The sequence below is a fragment of the Strix uralensis genome, chromosome 1, assembly GCF_047716275.1.
Source record: "Strix uralensis isolate ZFMK-TIS-50842 chromosome 1, bStrUra1, whole genome shotgun sequence".
Classification (NCBI taxonomy): Eukaryota; Metazoa; Chordata; class Aves; order Strigiformes; family Strigidae; genus Strix; species Strix uralensis.
This window is the reverse complement of record NC_133972.1, coordinates 92,870,912-92,883,927: the sequence shown is the minus strand read 5'-3', so window position 1 is coordinate 92,883,927 and position 13,016 is coordinate 92,870,912. Positions and strand designations below refer to the sequence as shown.

General features: G+C 40.5%; 1 protein-coding gene across 5 annotated transcripts in view; it reads right to left on the bottom strand.

The window, feature by feature from the left end:
- The window catches only part of ANKH (ANKH inorganic pyrophosphate transport regulator), a 110,488-nt gene that overhangs the window by 42,832 nt on the left and 54,640 nt on the right, over positions 1–13,016 (bottom strand). For 3 of the 5 annotated variants that reach the window (XM_074874037.1, XM_074874044.1, XM_074874051.1), the window contains 2 exons: positions 9,386–9,602; positions 910–1,028 (listed from right to left, as the gene is read on the bottom strand). In XM_074874037.1, the coding sequence (XP_074730138.1) occupies positions 910–1,028; positions 9,386–9,602 (336 nt within the window). Of the gene's footprint in view, positions 1–909; positions 1,029–5,700; positions 5,833–8,487; positions 8,750–9,385; positions 9,603–13,016 lie in introns of those variants that run through there. The other 2 variants (XM_074874058.1, XM_074874063.1) reach the window with 2 other exon arrangements.

Genomic DNA, 13,016 nt, shown 5'->3' with positions numbered 1-13,016 from the left:
TAATTTAATAGACTGTATAGAAATTTCTGAGCAGATTAATAAGAAACTGCCCCTTCTTCATAAAACAGATGCTGCACAGGATGGATTACCATAGTAAATAATTGAAGGGAAAAAATCTTTATTCTCTTTCACCAGCTGGATGCAATTCTGAAGTGTAATATTCACTGGCCCACTGAGTTATACCGAGTCATGTCTGGGAAAGAAAACTTAATGATCCAACTTCTTTTTATTGTCAGCTACTGTTTCAACCAGACAAAATAGTAGAGAAAGTGTTAGTGGCATGCCATGAGAAGGTTATCCTTTACCAGTTTTACACAGAAGTAGAGGTATTAAAGAGAGCTGCCATATTTTTATGTTGTGCAGGCCACAAGCAGTAAGCCTGGTGATCTGGGAAGCAGCAGCCCACCCCATGTGTGGCTCTCTTGCCCAAGCATTTGAGATATAGTGGACTTAGCTGTGCTTGAAAAAATTGACGGTAAGAAATATCTTTTCAACAGATTTGCTTTGAGAAAATATTGAGCTTATTCCTGTGAGCTCTGCAAGTGATCTGGGAATCCATGGCAAAACCAGCTCTTCCACTACAAATTGAAATGAGAGGACACATACAGACAACTGGTGCAGCTCTTAAGATGAGCAGTGCTTTCCGGCATACACAGACAGAAACTCTAACAAGGCAGCTGACATTTTTTACATTTGTCGTGATCTCTGGATGTTCAAAGTCTACCCAGATGCTTTTTCCAGATAGCAGGAGATGATGTGTCCAGGTATATTCAGTTACTGCTTGCAAAGGACACACCTTCCTTCTGCACACCTCCAGTTTCCCATCAGGTAACAGACTTTGTGAACTATGGTCACCAAAGAAAAAAAATAACATAAATATTAAAATTCAGTTCTGAATCAGGCACTCACCATGGCATCCATAAAAGGGAAGGCAGCAAGATAAAGAAAGGCCCTCCGAGTTTTACTTCCCACTGATTCATCCACATGGTGCAGCTTATTAATAATGTAATACCCCAAATCACTATACGCTGTAGAGACACAAGAATAGGAATGAATAATAAAGGTTACATATGGACTCTGGGTGAGATACTCAGAGGTACCTGAAAGACTGTGACGACTAGGAGCTCAGACATGCATCTACTTAGCAAACAGCTGCAGGGACTTCAGGATATTACAGCCTCAACAGCTGCTGTTTATGACTAAGGAGTGCTCTCATGGTTCTTTTTCAAGTAACCTTTGGCAGAGGAGTGATAACAAATGGATGGTTTGGGAGATGGGTATAGTAAATGCCACATCTGTTTGCTAAATGAACACACTGGTATTCCAGAAAATCTACTGCTCTTTCATTAACTCAAGACTCTTTGTTATAAAAGCTGTTTTCACCAGGCATTGTGTATTTCATGGGATGTAGTACCTTATAAATTCTGAAACCATCTATTGTCACTGCATTCTCATGACATTACTTGTAAACCTGCCCAAAGCTGTAAAAGGAAACTATGAATTGCGAAGGCATGCAAAAAATCACACCTATTATGCCCCTCCCTTACTCTGCCTAATGACCACCTCTGCTGGGACCTGTCAGGGCAATGCGCCCTTCACTGTACAGTCTCTGAGCAGCCTCAACCAGCCTTAGTTTCCTTCCTTATCTAGAGCCAGCATGTCTGGAGCCACAAGTCAGCAAAGGGCACTGCTGGAAATTAAGGGGTTGCCACTTCCGATCACCAGTATGTTATTTCGCTGTCCTGTTTCAACCTGCGACAAGAATTTTTAGTGTTGGGTAACACGCCTCTTGCCAGGTCTCTCTTCCCAAGGCACTGGGTTGAAGACAGCACAGATGCAGGGACTCATCACACAGCTCTCTAAAGAACTGCTTATGTCTCTGTTAGTACCTAGGTTATCCAGCTGTTTGAATAATCCCAGAGTCCTCCCCATGACCAGGAATAATGAAGAGCTAGCTATGACTGGAGTCTCTGAACTATGGGGGCTTATATAATATGCACAGTTAAATAATCCAAATAGTTTTTAACCTTTTACAAACTATGTTCTAGACCTGCATATTATTACTTAGTTTCCTCTATATACTTGTAATAGCTGTTAAAAGAATGATTAGGTTGTAAAGTCAACCTCCCAACACAAGTAATGGCAGAATTGCTTGTGCCTGGGGAATCTTACCTCAGTTCTCTTCCATTTGTGTCTTTTCTAAGGTAATTATTTCAAATGCGAACATCTATCTGATTTTCCACTTATAACAAGTCTATTATCATTGTACCTTCATATAGGGTATTTCAGGAAATTTACCCTTTTCATGCATGCAAGTCACATAATCAGATTGACAAATGCTAACACTAGTCATCTAATTCAATCTTTTTAGCTTAAAACTATCTCTCATAATTCATAAACAGTGTTTGGAAGCAATTAAAGAGGAGTTTAAGTCATTGTTTTGTGATGGCTTAGGGATACAGCAGTTAAATGGTTAACAGGACTGAAAAGACTTTCTCAGTCAGAACAAGACAGTGTAAACAAGGTAGTAAAACAGAAGGCAGTGGTATGACAGCACTGGGAACAGGCACGAGCCTCATTCCAGATAACAAGGACTGCCCCAAAGATGCTAAAATGTTACAAACTCTCCCTTTCCCTATGCTGGTCCCTATCTATATGTCTTTCATCTGAACTATGACTGTTAGACTCACAGTCTCCCAGTTCACCCAGTAATCCCCAAGTTGCTTAGCCATCCTCCTGAGGCACTCCCAGTCTTGTTTCCATTTGAAGGGGGCTGGGGAAGAACTTTAAACCAGTTCTCCAACCTCTCCTCAGTTGACCAGTTCAGTTCTTTAAGCATTCATGTGCTTGTTGCAGCCCAGTCACACATCAAGCATGGCCTCTTTCTACTTTTGCATGATACCCATACACCAATTTTCGCTCAGTATGTTGAAAACTCTCTGTTATGCATGGATTTTTGCCTGGTAAGTCCTTGTGGAAAGCTGATTTTATGGCAGGGGAGCACACGGATGTTTCTGAATCAATTTGAATGAAGAAGTTTGGAAGGCACGTGAAGCAAGCCACCTGTGAGGGTCAGATTCATCGAGCTGTCTCTTAGGTTCTGTTGAAGTTGCTTTACACTTCTCCTGCATAAAACCTTAAAAACTGCTGCCAGAAACACACCAGCCTTATTTCCCACATGGGGACTCTGAGTCCAGGTGCTGAGGAACCTGCTTCTGTGGAGGGGCTTCCACCAGCAGTACAATGCTGGGAGGACAGCATGCTGCAGAAGTCACTCTCCGTGCACTGCACCTCGGCTTCACTTGCTTTAAATGAGACTTTTAAAGTGTTTAGAAAGTGAGTAGTAAGTAACTTTTTGGGCTCTAAAAGCCATTGCAATGTTTCTTTTTTTTTTTTTTTTTTTTGTTTACTATCACAGAAAAATTCACAGAATCAGAGGGGTCAGAGGCCAAACTACTCTCACTTCTAGGAACAGACTACATGGCTGTAGTTTACTGGCACGGCACTCTCAAAGGACTTTTACCACCACAGCCCACAGCACCACATTTTTAAAATTTCTAGAGATATCAGCACTGTGCTCTGTAAGCTTTAAGATTCTTTTTTCTCTCCCCCATCCAAAAAAAAAGTCTAACTGCACTTTTTAATGTGATTTTGATTTTAAAATCATAATGGCTAAGCTTAAAAGATAGTTTTAAAATAGTCAACTATTCCACATGTCAGTGAAAGCACACAATCACTTTTGCTGATGTCCATGAATGTTTCCATCCTCAGAAAGAAGGACTTGGCAAGCTGAGATTTACTGACAAATATACAGGCATGTGTCTCTGAGCTGTGAATAAAGCAATTGCTGATGCAATTAGAACTTAACCTTGGCCAACCTTACAAACTTATTATGAAGCATGGTACAAAATAACACAGACAACAGAGCTGAAGAGTATTACATGAATCTAAAGCAGATGGCTTTTCCCATTCCTTGCATCATTTCAATCAAAACAGAGAAGTCCAACTCCAAGACAAGCTGCCTGTTTGCTCTCCTCTAATAGCTCATTTATTTTGATATGTCTATGGATTAGTTTTGCTACAGAATTTAAGCAGGAATTCTTGCTTTTGGCTTTTCTAGTTGAGTTTTAAGACCCAGAAGCTTAAGAAATGACACTGAAAACTGCATACCTAATCGGATCTCCTCTTCCCTAGACCGATTTCTCTAACAAGCCAATTACTACCGTATGAACTTCATACATTCTTAAAACAATGGAACACACTCTTAATGATGCCAGCAGTCTCAAACAAAAAGCTGTATCATAGTCATTTTGGAGTTGTCTATTACCCAGCACGTTATACTTACATCATAAAGAAAACAGAAACCCTCATAGGAAATGATACCATTTACTTCCAGACACAGAGCTACTTATGTCAATATTAGCTTTACTGGAGGAAAAGAAATCCAAAAATGTTTTTGGGTTAAAGCATGTTCTTTTTAGATGCATTCCATTTTCATACTTCACTGACATTTTAAAAAATGAACTTGAAGACTTGAGAAGTAAAAAGCTATTCTGCTGCTTGTCAGAAAGATGGCTCACATGGCCAAAACTGGTGCTGGTCAGGAGTTTGTTCAGCTAAGTGACTTGGGCAGATAGGAAAACACCAATTTAAAAAAAAAGAAAAAATAATTGAATGGCAAATCTTCATTTGGAGGTGGCGCAGGGCACATAGATTTCTTTATGTCTTTGGTTAGCCTGACTTAAAGCAGAAGCAAAAGCCTGTGTCCCCCTTGTGAAAACCCAGAATATCAGAGTGTTTTAGGCTTTGTGGTTCTTTTGCTGATAGTAATAAATGATATTTTAAAAAAAAAACAGCTTAGGAGCATCTCAGTGCAAACTGATTACTCCAATCATCTTTTTCTGTGCTCAGCTCTAGTTCCAAAATTGCATTAGTTGATTTTCCCAAATCTATCCATGACCACTGGGCTCTGAAATTTTAGGTAGGCCAACATCTCATAAATCTCAAAATCAGTCTGTTTTAACTAAAAACCTATCATTGCTATCCTAAAATCCACAACTGATTTGGTTATAGGTTTTCTTCCTTCTTTCTCTGCCCTGCATACCTTGCTGATAAGAAACTGCCCCTGTTGTGGAAGAAGGGTTGGGGCAGCTGGGAAAGCATGTTACCACTTTAGCAACAGGCATCTGAAGATGCTGAAATGGGACACATTTTTAATGAGTAACATTTTATCATATTTTAGAAAGAAAAAAAAAAAAAAGGCAAGCCTGCATTATATTCTGATTTGTGGATTTGTGTTCCTGTGCTATCATCTTTTTCCAGGGCAAAATATTTAGTATGAGCCAGTACAGTGGGCACGTTGGAACAAGACTGACTGGAAAAAATAGCTCAGGTTGTCATAAGGCACTCTGTAACTCCCAGTCTCTAGAAAATACCAGTAGTGACACACTGGAAGTGGTGGGATTACACCTATGTCTCACTTATGCAGATCTTTCATGTACATGCAGTGACCATACATGTGGGAAGTTCAAAAGAATCAGTGGATTTACTAGCAACTGCTCAAGTTTTCCCCTGTGCAATCTGTGCAGGGAGTGGCCCATGCCCACTGGCCTGTCAGTAATAAATCGGCACAAAACAAATCACTCGCATGTCTTGACTACCCAGTCTGCTATAAGTTTGCCTGGTTACTAAAGTTCCAACCTTTTTCTCCTGGTGATGACAAATGATCCATCATGTAGTTTTTAATCAGGTGTAGTGGTCACCAGTTACGGATGTCTACTTAAGCAAAGAGGATGTTTCCCCAAAGTAACTTCTGCCTTGTCATTTCCAGAACCTCAGAGAGCTGTGAAAAGTAGTATTAATATGCAAAAGGAAATAAACTTTCTCAGTATACTATTTCTCAGTAAACTAGTGAAAGGCTGATCAATGCTGGTTTATTGCCAAAATAAATGTGCACGGCTTTCACGACACTGGTGTTAAAAGGACCCACTTAGCATGGAGGGCTTACCAGCAACAGCATGAAATGCACTATGTTAGCATAAAGTTATATAAATGATTTCTCTCCTCTGTCAAGCTGGCAATTTAGTAAGATGTCAAAAATACGCACAGACTGGCTTAGCGTCTTGAATCCCTTCTCTTACAGCCCAATATTCCCACCAAAAGCCAATCTCTGAAATAACGAGATGTTTCAGACCCTGGCTACATAGTGAACTTCCCACCAGGAAACCCTAACTGGTGGCAGTAGCTGCCCCCAAAAATAGCACAAGGTAAGGAAGGCAGCATACTATCTTCTATTTCCAGATAGCAACTGAAACAGCAAATCCAGGAATGCTGTACTGACCAAGGTTTGCAGCAGCATTGTAAGTGGGATGAGAATATGGTTTCAAACCCCTTTGGTCAAGGTCAACTTGTTTCTTGGTTCTTATGGCTACCTGTACAGGGGAGTGATAGGAACTGTTGGTGAGGACTTTGCAGACCTTCATGGGAATGTGGTGGGGTGATGACTTAGGGACCCAGAGCTTGCAGCTGTGAGTTTGAGTGGTTTGGCTCAGCCAGTCACTCCCACAGAGGACTGAGTTAGCCCCAGTGGGGAAGCAGTAGTGGGGAGCTGGTGAAAGCAATGAAGCATGAGTCAGGTGGGTGAAACGGTCTGTTTTGATATTTTAAATAAGTAGAGGGTGCTGTTTGTGAGAAGCTGTGTGTGCAGACTGCAAATAGTCTCTATCACAGTTGGAAATGTGGTGATTCATTGTGGTCACTGTGTTTCTACCACCACTTGTTTTCTTCCTTCTGACTTTTGGTACTCCTCCTTATTTCACTGGGCTTTGTTCCCTGTTCCTTCACGGTCTTCGACAGTCCATGGCAGACAGTCATGTCATCTTCCTTAGCCCCATACACATGGCATGTGGAAGAAATTTGGTCCCCTGAGTGCTGTTTGTTTCTCTTTTTCATCTGCCAAGCATCAGTAACCTGTATTTGTGCCTCCTGTAGATACCCTGTGATAGGCTTGCAGCTGCTGGGGAGTAGCTGCAGGTCCTAGGAGGCTGCCTGTCTGTCACTGGACTCCTTCTCTTCCTCCTGCTAGGCAGGTTGTGCATCTGTGGGTCAGAGAAGAATAATCAGGATTTGAAACAGGTTCAAAGGAAACTTGGAACATAAAACTTGGCAACATCACCCAGGCAATTGGTGCTAGAATCTGACTAACTCCATTCTCTCGGGCACTCTGCCAGTCTCTGCTGTGGCCTTTGCATATTTTCAGGCATAGACAAGTTAAAATACTAAACAATATTTTGCAGTCTGCCACCATAAGCAGCTGAAAGATTGTGTGAAGCCCTTTAATTCAGACTTTAAAGCATGGTAAATACAGCCTTCTTTTTTCTTTTTTTCCCCAATATCTGCAGAGAGGGCATTTCAGATGTTCTGAACTCAGCAGGACTCTACTTCCAGGCAAAGGCAAGAAACTTACCTGGCATGTTTTCCAACAATTGCCCCAAACACCTCCCTTCAATAAGAAGTCCCACATGGAAAATCCAGCTATATCTTTCACTTGCAAATTTGATAGTTATACTTTAAATTTTCTTAAAAATCTATCACAGCTTAAAATAAAACGTTAGATGACTAGAAAATATTTCTTTATCCAGCTGGCAAAGCCAAAAACTTTGACCAGCACTGGCATGAAAACAAGTGAGCAACTAGAAGAGCAGCTCTGGGGGCTGAAGAAACATTCCAAGCAAAGAAATATGAGAGCCAAATGTACAAATGGCCCAAAGTTTATAATACTGACTCAATAAAGCAGCCTTAACTGTAAACATATTGAGGAAGTGACCGATTGATACCAATGAATTAAATTAACTTGAATGCATGGATTCAGCCCATAAAATTAGCAACAGCTTATCCCTGACACAGAGTTGCCATGGCTAGTGAGCCGTTACTGTAAGCATTTATTATGACCATAATATGGAGTAAAGGTAAACAGCACAGACCTGTCCTATCAGTGGTGGAATAAGAGACATGATGGTCAAACTGGAGTGCTTGGGAGGCACATAAAGCTGATGAATATGGCTGGCAGCCTATTAAAAGATAAGACCAGGGGCATTTGTATTCACTAGATCGCTCTTGTACCTACTTGGGCAGGAACTGAAATTATTCTATTCTATTCTATTCTATTCTATTCTATTCTATTCTATTCTATTCTATTGCATTCCATTGCATTCCATTGCATTCCGCTGACCAGCAGCACATGCTGCTCTTGAGATATTAACAGCCCGGTAATGAATGGTGCCTCACTTCCAGGCCACTCTGTAACTTCATGGCAATTCTGGATATTGCCATCACACTCACATTTCCCATCTTTCTGTGATGGAATGATGCTCTACTGCTGGTCATCCAACTTAACCCTACTCCCTGTCAATCAACACATGCTGCCATAAGCTGCTGCATTACTTCCCTCCTCCCATCCCTTAGAGGTCCCAGCTTTTAGGATTTTACCTGTTGCATGCAATGCACTCTCTGCTTCTTCCTCCAGCATCTCCTGTTCCTTGTTGCTGAGGTCCAGAGGTTTTGGCTCTGTAGAATGATCCAGAAGGTGCAGAGAATCTGGTGCATTTCTTGGAGAGAATGAAGTTAAAGTCTTCCAGATCACGTGGCTTTGTATTGCTGTGGCTGATGTTTGGGTCGATATCCCATTTCTCCAGGCTCTCAGAAACTGGAAAATCCTGTGGCTGCCTTACTTTTTAAGTTCAGTTCATATCTGCTTGTGTATTTTCTTTCTTTCGGAGTACACTCAGGGAGCTGGTCTCAGTTTAGCATAAAGCACTCTTAGTAACTACTTCTCTTACAGATTAATTATTCAACAGAAGTGGAGAGTAATACCTGATATTTTAATGAGGACGCTGGCACCTACTTGCTTCGAGTTCTGTACTGTGAGATAAGTAGCAAAGGGATAGGTACAGAGGGAGTACACCGACAATGCCATCAAGTTCTGACAAACAGCCCTACCAAGCACACCGTGAAGTCCTGCTAAACCCATTCAGGCAGATACTACTGGTTGATCATCACTACCCTAACAGTAAGACTGAGCTATCAGCTTCATGCAACCTGTCAACCTTGTCAAAGTTTTGCTCACACACCTGACTGAAAGAGATCAGCAGCATGTTTTGCTGCCAGGCACGAGAGTCCTGAGGGTAGAATTTGCCACTTAACAAACTGTTTAAAAAATAATAAAAATTGCACGGAAGGGCATGATACCAGCCCAAGAGATTTAATCTCTTTTGCATCTCCTGTTGCACTTATAAATGAAATCTTAAACCTACAGATTAATCAGTTTGAAGAACAGGCAAGGGAAGCAAATTAAAAGACACATTAATTAGACGTGAAGTGACCTTACCTATTAAGGTATGAAATACAGCAGCTACAGCGCCAGCTACAACCATGCACAAAACTGCTTTGGTCCTGTCTCTCTTGCTGTTCACAAACACCAGACCCACATTTTTGAAGTCACTCATTGGACCTGTGAAGAACTTCATCAGGGAGTATGCCAGCCCATAGCTGGCCAGCATTTCCACAGCATCTTCCTTGACAGCAGCGATGCCCCTATTCAAGGCCTGTTGAAACACAGAAAGAACAAATAATGTAGCACATGTGGAAGTGTACCAAAACCAATCTTTTGCAGCCAGTTTCTGAAGGAAGAAGCACGTTCAGCTCTCTCTGTTTTCAACCCGAGTTGGACCTTATTTCTCCGGGTTCAGCAACCGTAACTTGTGACTTCTGACACAGGCAACTTCATAATTTCATATGGACAGTAAATTCAAGTCAATTAGACTTCAAGATAAGGTAAATATCTATTTCTGAAGTATATAATGGAAATCCTGCTATATCAGAAGTCAGTCTCTTTCCTTTTTAGAGCAATTTTATGACCTGCTAATCATGGATGATACAAAACCATTTAAATACTGCTTTGAGGCCTCAGCCCTGAATTGAACAAAGCACAGTCCTTGCAGGACATCTTTACAAGCAAAAACTCTGATGTTATCATATGCTGAAATTTCAGGAGCTCAAACTTTTTTTTCAGTGTAATGAGCTTTTCACTACATCCCATGTAATTGTTGTGAATAGCTGATATTATCCTAGAATGTTTACTACGAAACTAGGCCAATTATGCATGTGACTAAATATAACTGGTCTCCTTTCATGTATTTCACAAGGTTCTGATCCTATATTCATTTATATCTCCTTGTAGCATTTAAAAAATAAATACAGCACGTCTATTTCAAGACATATTCAGGTTCAACTAACCTATTAATTCATTCTAGGTTCATGAATCGCTGAGAATTAGATGGATTATTTTTATAACTAAGGTGAACCATAGGAAAAATGTGTAACATTGCTTCAGATCCCAGCTTGCACCAAAATGCTTCTAAAATATTGAATAAAAATGACAGAATGATAAATTTTATCTGCAGTGTGACTGCATCAATCATCTGGTACACCCAGCAAACTGTTAAAACAAGATTAGATTCAAAAAGCACAAAGGCTGAAATGCAACTTATTTTCACAAGTTCCGATGGTTCCTATGCGTTACAGCTGATGTGCGCTGACAGGGCCATGGCAATGAGACCAACCAGGGACATCTCGCCAACCCACCCTCCAAATCTCAGTCTATCCACTTAAACAGCAGTTCTAATACTGCTTTTTCTGAATGAACAAACCAGGCAGAGTATCATCAGGTAATCGTGGTGAAGTCCTTCCACTTCAAATGTAAGCATAGTTTTTTAGTTGCAGTCTTTTGACTTTTTCTTCTCCCTTTCAAAGACCATATAAGCAAACAACTCCCACTGACTTCAAAAGACACAGCATCCCCATAGCAGAAATGAGCATTTTCCTTACTGTTCTTTTCCACTCTTTCTGCGAGATGTGCTTTTTTTTTGAAACTAAAGCTGCACTGTCAATGTATCAAAAAGCTGTAAAAAATACCAACTTCTCCATCCTTGGTAGCTGCCAAATTTCTCTCTTGCAGCGTGCTCTGACCTGAACACCTGAGGCTCCAAATGTTTTCATCTGTCTCTCTCCAGTTAATCCCTTCCTGAAAATACCATGTGTTAGATACAGAATATCTGCAGCTGCTATATGCAGCCTTTTCTGGGGTATAGATAATTCCATCTATTGCATCAATAAGACTTCAAATTATATTAATCTGCAGATGCCAAAACCACCAGTGGGTGCATAAAAATATACTCAAATAATTTGAGGAAAAGATGGTGGCCTCTGAAACGAACAGTCAAGTTTAGCTGTCTTTTGTCATGATGCTTGAGATGATGTTGTAATCGGTATCAAGGTCTATATAGAGCTATAAAGTTTTAATTTAAACTTCCTAAAGATGCTGAATCTCCCCATTGCTGTTGCCAGTAACAGGCAAATAGCCTTAGATTATGCTATACAGAGGGTTCCTTGATCATGGCTTTTGCCCGCTCTTTTGTCAACAGTGAAATAAATTTGGCAGCTTCAAATTAAAGAGAAACAGTTAATCAATTTCAGGTAGTCTAGTTTAAAAGCTTCTCATCACACGTAAACAGGTGAATTATTTCCAGGACAAGTGCTTCCTTTCTGGTTTGGACAACTACTGAATTCCAGAGCCTGTGGAGGATGGTAATCCACTTCTGACAAGGTCCTTGGGATAAACATGGCCTTAGAAATCACCTTCTGTCAAGAGGCATGGTACTATGATACCTCTGCAGAGAGACAAATCTTTGCCGAACACAGTCCTCAAGCCAGTGAAACTAGCTCCGTGTGACTTTGGTCCTGGGGTAGCTAAGTTTTCCATCTAAGTAGGACACACAGAAAGACTTGAGGACTCCTCTTTCTCTCCCTCTCTGCTTTTACAGGCTGAACTCTGATCTCTTTTGTATGAACAAATGACAGCCAAGCAGATACTTCTGAGTAATCTTCCCCAGAGACACACTGTGTACCAGGTAAGGTAACTGGCAAAGGGACTTTTGTAAGAGGTATGCTGCCATTAATTTATACTCCTGTGGAATGGTTGGCTGACATGATGAAATACTGTAGATGTTAGCCCTGAAAAAGCAATCCTCCTAAATGCTTCTTTGGAAAGATCCTTAGGAAGTAACAGTCGATAGGGCTGTGCACAGATCATTTAGCTTCTGTAGCTTTCTTTTTCCTTTTTCACTTTAAGATGACAATGCAAAAAGTTCCTCATCCTCAACTTCCAAACACTATATGAGAACTTGTGTAGTTCTTCCACCCCATGCACCTTAGAATATTCTTGCTACTGAAGCTGCTGATCTCATATTTGATATCCTTAAATCCATAAGAAATCCCAGATACTTGATAAAGCTGTTTTGGGGTGCAATATGAAAGACACAGGCACTTGATGTTTCATGGCATGTCAGCCGTAAGTGGCAGTTAGTAATCTTCCAGTCTAATTTCCTGTTAGATTTCCACTTAAATGTCTCATAAAGGATGAAAAATACAAACAAGGGCAAGGTCTCAATTTTTTTATCTGACTATTTTGTACACTTTTAGTGTGAACAAAAATCAATAACAAAACTTCATCAGTAGCATCTGTATTCCATGTTTGTTTCACACACAACAAAGCATATATCTACAAAGATTTGTGTGGCTTGTCAACGAAATCACACAGAACTAGGTAATAATAATAATGATGACAATATTTAATATGAGACATTAGCTTGATCATACATATTTCAGATGTCATCCTACTTTCAGCTGGCTTATTCACACCAAACTTGAAGGGGGAACTAGGAAATCCAGATGCTGGAAGAAAGACTATTGGTGATGGCACTCTCTCCTGAGTTTTTAATGAACAGCTAACATAATATATTAGGTAGTTAGGTAGTAGGTGAAAATGTCACAGAAAATTGCTATTCATCAAACACTATTAAAACAAATCCGCTGACATTGCTGACCCTTCTTTTAGAAATAACAGAAGAAAGCACAGAATACTTCCAGGCTGAGCACGATCTGGTAGGTGCGTGAACAGG